This window comes from Ylistrum balloti, unplaced genomic scaffold, assembly GCF_031769215.1.
Source record: "Ylistrum balloti isolate Yb309-2 unplaced genomic scaffold, AGI_CSIRO_Ybal_v1 Utg370042, whole genome shotgun sequence".
NCBI classification, from domain to species: Eukaryota; Metazoa; Mollusca; class Bivalvia; order Pectinida; family Pectinidae; genus Ylistrum; species Ylistrum balloti.
Genome location: NW_026782099.1, coordinates 66031 through 80001, shown reverse-complemented (window position 1 = coordinate 80001; position 13971 = coordinate 66031). Strand labels below are relative to the sequence as shown.

At 38.8% G+C, this 13971-nt stretch overlaps 1 protein-coding gene across 1 annotated transcript; it reads right to left on the bottom strand.

The window, feature by feature from the left end:
• Positions 1 to 207: 207 nt before the first annotated feature.
• LOC132549118 (sodium-dependent phosphate transport protein 2B-like) lies at positions 208 to 13735 on the bottom strand. Its single transcript, XM_060213040.1, has 9 exons — positions 13679 to 13735; positions 5579 to 5632; positions 5381 to 5459; positions 4781 to 4909; positions 4495 to 4638; positions 4023 to 4214; positions 3725 to 3843; positions 1585 to 1741; positions 208 to 1073 (listed from the first exon to the last, which is right to left on the bottom strand). Exons 1-9 carry the CDS (start codon positions 13733 to 13735, stop codon positions 217 to 219), a joined length of 1788 nt encoding a protein of 595 aa, XP_060069023.1. The 3' UTR covers positions 208 to 216.
• Between the last annotated feature and the right edge of the window lie 236 nt (positions 13736 to 13971).

Genomic DNA, 13971 nt, shown 5'->3' with positions numbered 1-13971 from the left:
GTATCTACCACCGTCATTTATATCCTCGTATCTACCACCGTCATTTATATCCTCGTATCTACAATCGTCATCTATATCTTCGTATCTACAACCGTCATTTATATCCTCGTATCTACCACCGTCATTTGTATCCTCGTATCTACAACCGCCATTCCTATATATTCTCGTTTCATCACCGTTATATACAATGCATATCATCTAGTACACCAATGTCATTTAAATCTTCGTATCCATATCCGTTCTTTGATGGGGCGGCTCATCAGCTGCCTTGGAACGACAGCAACTACAGAAACACAGTTGCATTACCCTGTCAATGGGCTCGAGGGAGCGGAACACCAGCGGGAGGAACTTCCAGTTACGAAGGACTTTTGGGAGTAAACTCGGTTTCTTTCTTTGAATGACTTTGATGATGAATATAAAGATTATAATGCAAGCGATGGGGATGAGAACGGCAGTCATGACCTCCCAGCCAGCCACAGACAGTCCAAATACGAACAATGGCAGCAGGAAAAACATTAAAAACAAATAAAAAATTGCAAACCATCGGTATTTAGAAGTCTCGGTTCCGAGAAATTTTGCAAGGGTGATTGGGACCCTCATGAATGGAATTGGATACAAAATGAGAATTCCCGAAATGTTAAAGAACAGATGACAGAAAGCCAGCTGCAAAGGGTTTCTAATTTTGTCAGCATCTTGCGCCAGAGCGGCAAGGATACCTGTCGTAGTGGTACCGATGTTTGATCCAAGGGTCAACGGGTACATTCTCTCGATACTTATCACACCAACACCGACCAGTGGTGTCATGGCCGAGGTAAAGATAGAACTTGACTGCACAAGGATGGTGAGTCCACATCCCACAAGAATAGCCAGATAACCAGTGAAGTAGCCGCACTTTCCCGGAAACTCGGCATTTATAATTTTCTTTATTATTTTCCTGATATTTCCTTTTAAGAGAGAATTGAGAAGTTTAACGATGGCAAACAGACACACACACAGAAGTACTAGTGCAATTATTAGCAGTATGACCCCTATTTCAGAATCCCTCAAACCGGTGTCTTTGAAGATGAATTCACCTGTAAATACAGAGTAGAGATTTATGTTAGACTAGGGTGAGTATCTTGGTTAATTAGCATGAAATATCAAATTTTTCGACCAACATGTGACATGCTATGTATTTTGATAATTTGCTTTCAGCTTGTAATATCTATCATGCAATTCACAAGACATTTGATAACAACATAAGGAAACCTTTGTCATTATTATGATTGCATTTTTGTTTATAAATGAAGACAATTTATCATCTGAGCTTAAAACATTTGTGAGTAGCTATTGAAAACGAAACAATACATATTAATCTGATGGCAGGAGGCAGTCTTTGATGAAAGAACGAATCTGAAAAGCCGGTAAACACAAGTCGTATCTATTAGATCTTCCACTGCCAAATACACCCAAAACCAAATACTGTCGTTGTTTAAATCTTAATGCATTCTACAATGATAGTGAGATTTATTTTCCTCTGTTAGCATTAAACGTGTTTCCCTCCCTTAGTTAAAACATTTCGCTGTTTGATAGGCCTTTACGTACATGGTGTGACACAGACGTCGCTCAGCTCCTCCATGTACCACGTTCCATTGGAGAGCGTCTTGTTGATAGGATCTGGAGTCTCGGACTTGCAGCACAGCTTGAGTAGAGAATAAACATCCTCGCTTTTTGCGATCTTCTGGATAGCTTTGCTGTCCACCTGTCAGGAAATAATTACAATATTTTATTTATATTGTGTTTTAATGAAACTATTCGATGAGCACAATTTTCATACGAGACCTATAAATCTATATGAGCCTAGTTTGGAGAAAATGATACCAAGAAAATATTTTAACCTTGGTACCAAAGTACACTTAAATGAACCAAAGAAAGCTTTACAAGAAAATATCCTGCTCTCATGCATATCAGTAACAAAAAGTCATTGTGACCTTTGACCTTTTTTTGCCTCGACCTACAATCACCTGAGGAGGAGAAAGCTTAGAAGTTCATGTTATGATTGTGTCGATAATACATGAACCAAATAAGCTGAAAGGCTTTTCAGGTGTGACTTCGGTTCAGAACGGGACACGACAGGAAGCGACAAGATAGTGGGTGGATAAGGGTTACACTATATGCCGCCATGAGACTACCCGAGTCTATCAGATAAAATCTCCAGGAGTCAATGTCATGCTAAACACTTCTACATCAGCCGCTTATCTCGATCTTTTACATACCAATCGGGACAGCAGTTCACCAAGCCTTATTTTTTCTTAACTGTGACATATCTCCGCCTATGTTATCAATATGTCGATGTCACAGTTAATTCGATCTTCACATGCGTGTTCCGAATATCACCGCGATTTCTATGACAAATGTCGACAGCTCTTTCGGAAAACCTCTATTATCTTTTACGAAATTCTCGTAAGAATACTTGAATATTTAATATAATCCGGTCAATATTTTAAGAACATGACATAACTTTCGTGAAATCTTTCGGTTGACATTGAGTTTAACTGCAGGTGTCGTATTCTTAAAAATCCGTTCCTATTGCTTTACAAGTTGATGTATCGGAATTCTTTTTCTACTTTAAGCTAAGATATCAAAACGAAAATATCAATAAACGGTCTTATTCAGAATTGAAATAAAAATCCAGGATCTCGTTTTAGCTGATAATTTTACTTCCTGTATTACACTACAGTCATTGACGTATTTCCTAGGGTGAGAACATTACATTTCCTGAACTTCCCTAATATATATGGAGGGTGTGGTTGGTGGAGTATATACTGCTTGTCCGTTAATAAGTCCTATATTTACCTGTCCGTGTAGAAGTTCTATTTTACTTATCCAGATAGAAGTCCTGTTTTCACCTGTCCGCTTAGAAGTCCTATTTTCACTTGTCCGCTTAGAAATCCTTTTTTCACATGTCCGCTTAGAAGTCCTATTACACTTGTCCGTTTAGAAGTTCTATTTTCACTTGTTCGTATTGAAATCCTATTTTTACTAGTCCGTTTAAATATCCTTCTTTCACATATCCGTACAGAAGTCATATTTTTGCTTGTCCCATGTTTACTTGACCGCTTAGTGGTCCGATTTTCACTTGTCCGTTTAGTGGTCTTATGTTTACTTGACCGTTTAGTGGTCCTATGTTTACTTGTCCGTTTAGTGGTCCTATGTTTACTTGACCGTTTAGTGGTCCTATGTTTACTTGGCCGTTTAGTGGTCCTATGTTTACTTGACCGTTTAGTGGTCCTATGTTTACTTGACCGTTTAGTGGTCCTATGTTTACTTGACCGTTTAGTGGTCCTATGTTTACTTGACCGTTTAGTGGTCCTATGTTTACTTGACCGTTTAGTGGTCCTATGTTTACTTGACCGTTTAGTGGTCCTATGTTTACTTGACCGTTTAGTGGTCCTATTTTTACTTGACCGTTTAGTGGTCCTATGTTTACTTGACCGTTTAGTGGTCCTATGTTTACTTGACCGTTTAGTGGTCCTATTTTTAATTGCCCGTATAGATGTCCTATTTTACTTGTTTATCTAAAGACCTATCTTTACCCGATCGTTTAACGAGTCTCCGTATAACTCTTTCTTTCGTTCATATTCTAGTAGTTTTGACATTGAATAAGGACTTATCTCGTTGTTTCAGTCGTGGTTGATTACGATTGGATTTTGGTGTTTTCCCTAAATGAATCTAACAAACTTACCTGAACGATTTTAGTGGTGAAAGGTTTCGTGATGGCCTTGAGCAAGTCTTTCTTGCCCTCTTTGTACTTTTCCAGATGTAGACTGTCCACAATGGCCCCACTTAAGCGGAACAAGTATCCTGAAAAGAATTATCAGCGATTAAGAAAACCCCCTCTCTGATGTTACTGCATATAATTTGTATTCGTTATCTACATTTGCGTTTAAGTATTCATTAATTTTGTTTCCATAAATCGACTTTTAAAAGTAGAAAAATTGAAAGCCATTATTTCTGCGTAACCGTGAAAGCATATTACTGACCTGATATAACCTCTAACGGAAGCAGTATAATCACACTGACCCAGTTAAACATATCATGGACAGTGGCCCCCGCGAAAGCCCGCCGGAAGTCGTCCTTATCGGTGATTTGTCCCAGGGCTACGATGGTGTTGGTGACGGAAGTACCGATGTTAGCTCCCATTACGATTGGAATGGCTGTCGCGACTTCAAGTACTGTAAACGAAGATTGAGCGAACATGACATGAGCGAAATGGGGGAGATAACTCAGTTTATTACTGAGTAAAATAGTAAAATCATTTTCCCCGCTAGGATACGTATACCTGAAAACTCAGAAAAGAGTTATCAATCTAATTGTAGATAAACTTTAATGCAAATAGGATAATTATGTGTATCGAAATTTTATTGGACATTTTCGCCTTATTACTAAATTATACTTGTATGGGATGGAAGACGGTAATTATACTAATGTGTTGTACAGTTATGAGGCACATACGTTCTGCTCCAACCATGGCTACGACAATGGAAGTGCTGGTAGAAGAACTCTGTACTAAGACAGTAGCTAAAACACCAATCATCAAGCCAGTCACGGGGTTCCGCAGAATGTCGCTGTTCCGGAACACTTCACCAGCTGCGTGACCTGCGATTGATATATATATTTAATCAGATTTATAGTCTCCTTGTTACAAAACACTTGATTTGACAGATATGAACCAATCAATGATTACTTAATAACTTACACACGGTAACGGAAACCGACAACAAGGCATGCAAAAACGTACCTCCCAGTAGTCGGAACGCTGAACTCAGAAAATCCAGAGAACAAACGAAGAGATACAGGAAGCCGAGGAACAGGATTATTCTTAGTATGACCCACAACACGAACACTACCTTCTCGTTGCCGTTCATCTCTAGCAGTTAAAAAAAGATATGATAATGACTTCAAAGCACAATAAATTGTTCGTTAGTTCTGATGCTTTTCGACTCTGGGGAATTTTTATGGTCACGTTACCACATTTCCGTCTTCTACCAGATATCTTTTAGTCATTAACTTTACAGCTCTTATTTACACATATTTAACATTGTCTGGCAATACTACATCGTAATCTTACCACAGTCACACTGATTTGATGATAGAAAAAAAAAGCATTGAGCTGATTTCAGTTGTCATTTCTGGGCATATTGAATTAAATGATTACCAATTTGAGATGCCAGCTGAAAGCATTTTAACGGCGTTTTTCTCTTAGCCATATCACTCAGTTAATATATATATGTGATACTGCAAGTTTCAGACAGACACGAGTTTTATAATACTTCGTGTTAAGAACTGCAAACGTGACACGTAACAGGACGACTAAGTCAAATAATCTCTATGTCCTTACCTTTGAAAGGTTTTGATGTATCCTTCAGTTCCGGTAACTCCCAAAGATCAATTTCCTCATCCTTCTTGTCGATTTGACCCTGAAAGTGGAAGGTGTTGATGAAGTATATCGACACAAAATGACGAGGAGTTTTAAAACAAACAAAAGAAATCAATAAGAATCATGCCTTTCTCGAGAAACACAAAACAATGTACTTACATTCTCCATGTCTCCATTGTCGTTTACAAAACCGGGGTTGTCAAGTCCGTCATTCTAAAGACAAAATGATAACGTTAACAAGACTTTTTTTTCTATCTTCGAAGTTTCCGCATATTACATTTATTCAAAGTACTGTTTTCATAGAACAAAATTCAATTGACAAATACTACCACTATCGAAAGAAGACAATGTCGTTTGTATATATGTGAACTTTGGTAAATACCTTTTCATCTCCTTTTTTCGCCCTAGCAAATATAAACCAACAATACTACATCTACACAAACGATTATAGAATTAAGACAATTCTGTTTACAAAAAGCAAACAAAAGCACACGATGATACCAATTTTTCTGAAGGTAGGTAGAACGTTTATTTCATCAAGCTAATCGGCGTTTTGATTATATATATATTGATGTTAAGCTCGTTACTTTGAATTAACTCCATTTATCTAAATTTCTTTATTTTTTTCACATTTTGATTTATCAAGAAATTATGCCTTCAACTGTATTTCTTTGAAGCTTGATATTATCATCATTTCTAGAAAACTTAACTAATATGTTTAAATATGTTATTTGGACAGTTGTTAAAACTACCTAGGACTCGCCAGAATCGTCTGGGGAGTCGTTTGAGTTGTTCTCTACCTCTCGGGCTGCATTTAACCAGACCTACATGTATGTTCACACAGTCTCCAGTTTACATTGACCTTTGCACAGGTGTGGCTTTGTATAATCAAGGCCAAGTTCTTCCCAACATCAGAGTATTTGACCTTCAAATCATTATAGTACAGTAACACTTAAATGTTTCAGCGTTATAGGTATATGATTGCTTTGTTCAACTTCCGAAATAGACATTTTTGCATGTTCGTGTTCGGCATACTTAATCTCGTCGACAAAAGTAAATACATCACTAGGCAAACACAGGTAAACTTTGTAAGTTATAGCACGATCTAAACCTGAGTGAATGTTCATTGTAAATTAATCAACAGCTAAAAATAGCTTCATTAGTTGTGAAAATGTAAAGTTATAGAGGAGAATAATTAGCTAAGCGATTTTCTGGTATAAATATTTTCTGAGTTCAACCATTAAATGATATTGTTGTTAAACAATTAATATCAAGCTTCAGACGTATTAATTACATCGTAATAAGTCTAATTTCTTTTTTTTTTCGTCCTACAGAACGAGATGACCGTATCAGATCCACCATGTTACATTACACATGGATTTTTGAAACAGGATATGACTGGCTAAGATTTCACACGAAATCCTGTTAAATGATACTAGATCACATAAACATCGATGAGGTCATGAATACGCGAGCTATCTGAACGAATCCACGTGAAGAAAAAAAAATCCCTATGAGCGATATTAAGTCATATGTTATAAAGATTACTCTTTGATGAAGCAGAAGATGATTACCCTTTCGGATCACGTGGTCTTATTCTCGTTGTATTGTTTTTTTTATCTGGTTTTTTTTATATGTATATATATATATTTCGCTCTCGAATAATTGATTTTGACTAGAGATTAGATTTATTTTTACGATTACAGCGCTTTATTTGAACAATAATCTATACTTTTATTTTCATCATCTGTCATTTTAATTAATGAATTAATGACACATAAACCTTTTGAATTCGAAAAATTGAATGGATTAACACGACTCCATTAACCGAATATACCTCTGGACAAAGGGGTCCTATACTTACCAGTTACTAACAATAGAGAGTTACGTGTCACCTGTCAACCTGATTAACTTCATTGTGTAATTGTTGAATGATATGACGTGCTTTGTTACTAATTAGGAACAACAACATGGTCAAACCAGTAATTCTATAGTTCACATAGTACATTTGCATAACAATATCTGTCAGATTATCTTTGTTTTCTTTCATGAGCCAATCTAAACCACGGAAATCTTCGCTAGCCCCTTGTGTTTACAAAACAAGTGTCCCATTCAATATGACATCAAGTTGAGATGTGTTGACATAGCGGCTGATGTCTCTCTAGCTTGAGTACTAGTATAGTCACACGGCGACCACACTTAGGTAGCAATGGTTCTTAAGCATGCGCCTGACCTAATCAAATATCACACACAAAAACATTCACGCTGGTATAGAGAGTTTAATGAAAATGTCTCGGGAGAAGTCACTTTTAAGTTGTAAAAAGATACAGAACTAACCACTCGCTTTGACATTTCGTAGGCCAATACAATTGGTTCAAACTTTATTCAATACCCTGATAGTGGGACTGTTGTTTTCCTCAATCGTTGTCTTTTCACGCATTAGAAGTAGATAAAAACGGGAAGGAATTCCAGATGTCGTAGTTGACGGCGCTGTTAATATGACGTTCAGTGTAACGTTTGGTTTGTGATGTGGTAGTTGACGCCGCTGTTAATATGACGTTCAGTGTAACGTTTGGTTTGTGATGTGGTAGTTGACGGCGCTGTTAATATGACGTTCTGTGTAACGTTTGGTTTGTGATGTGGTAGTTGACGGCGCTGTTAATATGACGTTCTGTGTAACGTTTGGTTTGTGATGTGGTAGTTGACGGCGCTGTTAATATGACGTTCTGTGTAACGTTTGGTTTGTGATGTGGTAGTTGACGGCGCTGTTAATATGACGTTCTGTGTAACGTTTGGTTTGTGAAGTGGTAGTTGACGCCGCTGTTAATATGACGTTCTGTGTAACGTTTGGTTTGTGATGTGGTAGTTGACGGCGCTGTCGCTGTTAGTATGACGTTCTGTGTAACGTTTGGTTTGTGATGTGGTAGTTGACGCCGCTGTTAATGTGACGTTCTGTGTAACGTTTGGTTTGTGATGTGGTAGTTGACGGCGCTGTCGCTGTTAGTATGACGTTCTGTGTAACGTTTGGTTTGTGATGTGGTAGTTGACGGCGCTGTTAATATGACGTTCTGTGTAACGTTTGGTTTGTGATGTGGTAGTTGACGGCGCTGTCGCTGTTAGTATGACGTTCTGTGTAATGTTTGGTTTGTGATGTGGTAGTTGACGGCGCTATTAATATAACGTTCTGTGTAACGTTTGGTTTGTGATGTGGTAGTTGACGGCGCTATTAATATGACGTTCTGTGTAACGTTTGGTTTGTGATGTGGTAGTTGACGGCGCTGTTAATATGACGTTCTGTGTAACGTTTGGTTTGTGATGTGGTAGTTGACGGCGCTGTCGCTGTTAGTATGACGTTCTGTGTAACGTTTGGTTTGTGATGTGGTAGTTGACGGCGCTATTAATATAACGTTCTGTGTAACGTTTGGTTTGTGATGTGGTAGTTGACGCCGCTGTTAATATGACGTTCAGTGTAACGTTTGGTTTGTGATGTGGTAGTTGACGGCGCTGTTAATATGACGCTCTGTGTAACGTTTGGTTTGTGATGTGGTAGTTGACGCCGCTGTTAATATGACGTTCAGTGTAACGTTTGGTTTGTGATGTGGTAGTTGACGGCGCTGTCGCTGTTAATATGACGTTCAGTGTAACGTTTGGTTTGTGATGTGGTAGTTGACGGCGCTATTAATATAACGTTCTGTGTAACGTTTGGTTTGTGATGTGGTAGTTGACGGCGCTGTTAATATGACGTTCTGTGTAACGTTTGGTTTGTGATGTCGTAGTTGACGGTGCTGTTAATATGACGTTCAGTGTAACGTTTGGTTTGTGATGTGGTAGTTGACGCCGCTGTTAATATGACGTTCAGTGTAACGTTTGGTTTGTGATGTGGTAGTTGACGGCGCTGTTAATATGACGTTCTGTGTAACGTTTGGTTTGTGATGTGGTAGTTGACGGCGCTGTTAATATGACGTTCTGTGTAACGTTTGGTTTGTGATGTGGTAGTTGACGGCGCTGTTAATATGACGTTCTGTGTAACGTTTGGTTTGTGATGTGGTAGTTGACGGCGCTGTTAATATGACGTTCTGTGTAACGTTTGGTTTGTGAAGTGGTAGTTGACGCCGCTGTTAATATGACGTTCTGTGTAACGTTTGGTTTGTGATGTGGTAGTTGACGGCGCTGTCGCTGTTAGTATGACGTTCTGTGTAACGTTTGGTTTGTGATGTGGTAGTTGACGGCGCTGTTAAAATGACGTTCTGTGTAACGTTTGGTTTGTGATGTGGTAGTTGACGGCGCTGTTAATATGACGTTCTGTGTAACGTTTGGTTTGTGATGTGGTAGTTGACGGCGCTGTCGCTGTTAGTATGACGTTCTGTGTAATGTTTGGTTTGTGATGTGGTAGTTGACGGCGCTATTAATATAACGTTCTGTGTAACGTTTGGTTTGTGATGTGGTAGTTGACGGCGCTATTAATATGACGTTCTGTGTAACGTTTGGTTTGTGATGTGGTAGTTGACGGCGCTGTTAATATGACGTTCTGTGTAACGTTTGGTTTGTGATGTGGTAGTTGACGGCGCTGTCGCTGTTAGTATGACGTTCTGTGTAACGTTTGGTTTGTGATGTGGTAGTTGACGGCGCTATTAATATAACGTTCTGTGTAACGTTTGGTTTGTGATGTGGTAGTTGACGGCGCTATTAATATGACGTTCTGTGTAACGTTTGGTTTGTGATGTGGTAGTTGACGGCGCTGTTAATATGACGTTCTGTGTAACGTTTGGTTTGTGATGTGGTAGTTGACGGCGCTGTTAATATGACGTTCTGTGTAACGTTTGGTTTGTGATGTGGTAGTTGACGGCGCTATTAATATAACGTTCTGTGTAACGTTTGGTTTGTGATGTGGTAGTTGACGCCGCTGTTAATATGACGTTCTGTGTAACGTTTGGTTTGTGATGTGGTAGTTGACGCCGCTGTTAATATGACATTCTGTGTAACGTTTGGTTTGTGATGTGGTAGTTGACGGCGCTGTTAATATGACGTTCTGTGTAACGTTTGGTTTGTGATGTGGTAGTTGACGCCGCTGTTAATATGACGTTCTGTGTAACGTTTGGTTTGTGATGTGGTAGTTGACGGCGCTGTTAATATGACGTTTTGTGTAACGTTTGGTTTGTGATGTGGTAGTTGACGCCGCTGTTAATATAACGCTCTGTGTAACGTTTGGTTTGTGATGTAGTAGTTGACGGCGCTGTTAATATGACGTTCTGTGTAACGTTTGGTTTGTGATGTGGTAGTTGACGGCGCTGTTAATATGACGTTCAGTGTAACGTTTGGTTTGTGATGTGGTAGTTGACGGCACTGTTAATATGACGTTCAGTGTAACGTTTGGTTTGTGATGTGGTAGTTGACGCCGCTGTTAATATGACGTTCTGTGTAACGTTTGGTTTGTGATGTGGTAGTTGACGCCGCTGTTAATATGACGTTCAGTGTAACGTTTGGTTTGTGATGTGGTAGTTGACGGCGCTGTTAATATGACGTTCAGTGTAACGTTTGGTTTGTGATGTGGTAGTTGACGCCGCTGTTAATATGACGTTCTGTGTAACGTTTGGTTTGTGATGTGGTAGTTGACGCCGCTGTTAATATGACGTTCAGTGTAACGTTTGGTTTGTGATGTGGTAGTTGACGGCGCTGTTAATATGACGCTCTGTGTAACGTTTGGTTTGTGATGTGGTAGTTGACGCCGCTGTTAATATGACGTTCAGTGTAACGTTTGGTTTGTGATGTGGTAGTTGACGGCGCTGTCGCTGTTAATATGACGTTCAGTGTAACGTTTGGTTTGTGATGTGGTAGTTGACGGCGCTGTTAATATGACGTTCTGTGTAACGTTTGGTTTGTGATGTGGTAGTTGACGGCGCTATTAATATGACGTTCTGTGTAACGTTTGGTTTGTGATGTGGTAGTTGACGCCGCTGTTAATATGACGTTCAGTGTAACGTTTGGTTTGTGATGTGGTAGTTGACGGCGCTGTTAATATGACGCTCTGTGTAACGTTTGGTTTGTGATGTGGTAGTTGACGCCGCTGTTAATATGACGTTCAGTGTAACGTTTGGTTTGTGATGTGGTAGTTGACGGCGCTGTCGCTGTTAATATGACGTTCAGTGTAACGTTTGGTTTGTGATGTGGTAGTTGACGGCGCTATTAATATAACGTTCTGTGTAACGTTTGGTTTGTGATGTGGTAGTTGACGGCGCTGTTAATATGACGTTCTGTGTAACGTTTGGTTTGTGATGTGGTAGTTGACGGCGCTGTTAATATGACGTTCTGTGTAACGTTTGGTTTGTGATGTGGTAGTTGACGGCGCTATTAATATGACGTTCTGTGTAACGTTTGGTTTGTGATGTGGTAGTTGACGGCGCTATTAATATGACGTTCTGTGTAACGTTTGGTTTGTGATGTGGTAGTTGACGGCGCTATTAATATGACGTTCTGTGTAACGTTTGGTTTGTGATGTGGTAGTTGACGCCGCTGTTAATATGACGTTCTGTGTAACGTTTGGTTTGTGATGTGGTAGTTGACGGCGCTGTTAATATGACGTTCTGTGTAACGTTTGGTTTGTGATGTGGTAGTTGACGGCGCTGTTAATATGACGTTCTGTGTAACGTTTGGTTTGTGATGTGGTAGTTGACGGCGCTGTTAATATGACGTTCTGTGTAACGTTTGTTTTTTAATAGCGTATGGCTGAATTACCTAGCGTCAACACTATCAGCGTTTTCCCTTTGCAAAAATATAAAGATACAATATTTGCAGTCTGGGTTAGAATTGTCATTCGGAATATTCGACTGTCAACATTACTTTCCTGGATATTTAGGACTTGCAAAAAACATTTCATTTTGTGTCTTCTTATTAAAAAGGTATTGATCCATTGTAATTTCTGTTGAGTTCAGGAGCCTCTTTATATCGTCTACCAAAGCAGATAGTTTTTAGAAAGGTCAAAAACCAGAACATAAAACAAAATTAGTAGGTTATCCAATTTCATGACCGAAAAAATGCCATGCTTGATGTGTTAGAAAACGAAGTGAATGGCTGTATGGTGTGAGAAATGAACTTTTAAGATTGGGTGTAGGGTACTTTTAGCATTATGAACATACATTATTAAAACTAGATTGTTCGATATCTTTTAACAAGATAGTGACAATCGGTGTAAATATAAACTTTATTCATTTTACAACAATTGCGAAACAAGTTATATCAACTTATACTAATCACTCTTGTTGGCCCGGATGTAAGCGCGCGAGGGGTCTTATTGTGGGAGGAAACCGGAGTACCCGGGGAAAACCCACGTGGTTGGGCAGGTGACCCCTTACCCCTTACCCCGTACCGCGGTCGGCTAGGTGAAAAGCGAATGCGTTACCACTGCGCCACCCGACCATCCTGATACCCTTATATCAGTGTAGATTTTGGTTTTCTGAGTTATCTTACAAAATCTATCGGAAATTCTTATTTGAAGGAAATAGCAAAATTAGAATGTCATCTCACAAATTGAGTATTGAAATGAAGAGGTATAATAATATAGAAAGGAATAATAGAATTTGCACTCTATGTAAAAGTGGTGACGTAGAAGAAAAAAATCATTTTATTGTTAAATGTGAAAGAAATGAGGATTTAAGGAAACTTTTCATTAAGAAATATTATTGTAATAGATCCAGTGTGTTTAAATTCATCAAACTTATGACATCTGTGAACAGGAAAAATATATCAAATTTATCAAATTTATCAAAATTAATCATAATTATCAACAAGAAAAAAAAAAGATTTTTTGTACACGAGTAATATGTCGAACTCCCTCTACACTTTGCTAATTGATGGTGTGCGCGTTGGACGAGAAAGTTTGTGTATTATTGTAGTACATACCCGAAGATGTCATTAGGAACTCGGATGAGCTGCAATGCTCTACGTAATAAAGAATTGAATATCGACTGGAACGTTTTCGGCTTTGGGTTCGTTTTTTAACAGTAATTGGTTTGCCATTGCCCTCAGGCGTTTCCATTGAAAGTCATTTTTCCATAATCCACAAAGGTGAATTTAACAGGTTTTAAGTCACATACGCTATATAATGGAGGGTTCGATTCTAAAACAGAATGACCATCAGTGATAGGATATCAATAGACAGTTTTACTCTTGATGTTTAACAAATCTCTATGTTTGAATTACTACCCAACACTATTTAATATCTACGCTTGTATTACAATACAAATAAGCATGAAAAAAACTAACCTTTCCCTTCTCTAAACTATACGACGGTGGCTCCGTACTGTAACTTTTCTTCTTCATCTTGTAAAATTAATTACTCCTTCCAACGAGGGAGTTGTTATTTTACACCGGCAGCTGAAAACGAAAAGTTGGATGGTTGAGTACAGTTTTTCTGTCTCCGTGTACTCTAGATACTCGGGACGAAATAGCGTATCGGGCCCATTTATAGACACAATCGATGTCACGTGATCTACAGAATGTACAAGGCAGTGATCCGAAAAGGTCGAACACTCAGTAGTATAATTTTAAAATCCGTT

Excerpts from the sequence above, each read along its gene's own strand:
- LOC132549118 (XM_060213040.1), bottom strand. The coding sequence starts at position 13,735 with ATGAAGAAGAAAAGTTACAGTACGGAGCCACCGTCGTATAGTTTAGAG. Across the intron at positions 5,633-13,678 it reads ATAGTTTAGAGAAGGGAAAG|AATGACGGACTTGACAACCC; the intron begins GTTAGTTTTTTT and ends TTTTGTCTTTAG. Across the intron at positions 1,742-3,724 it reads TCACCACTAAAATCGTTCAG|GTGGACAGCAAAGCTATCCA; the intron begins GTAAGTTTGTTA and ends ATTTCCTGACAG.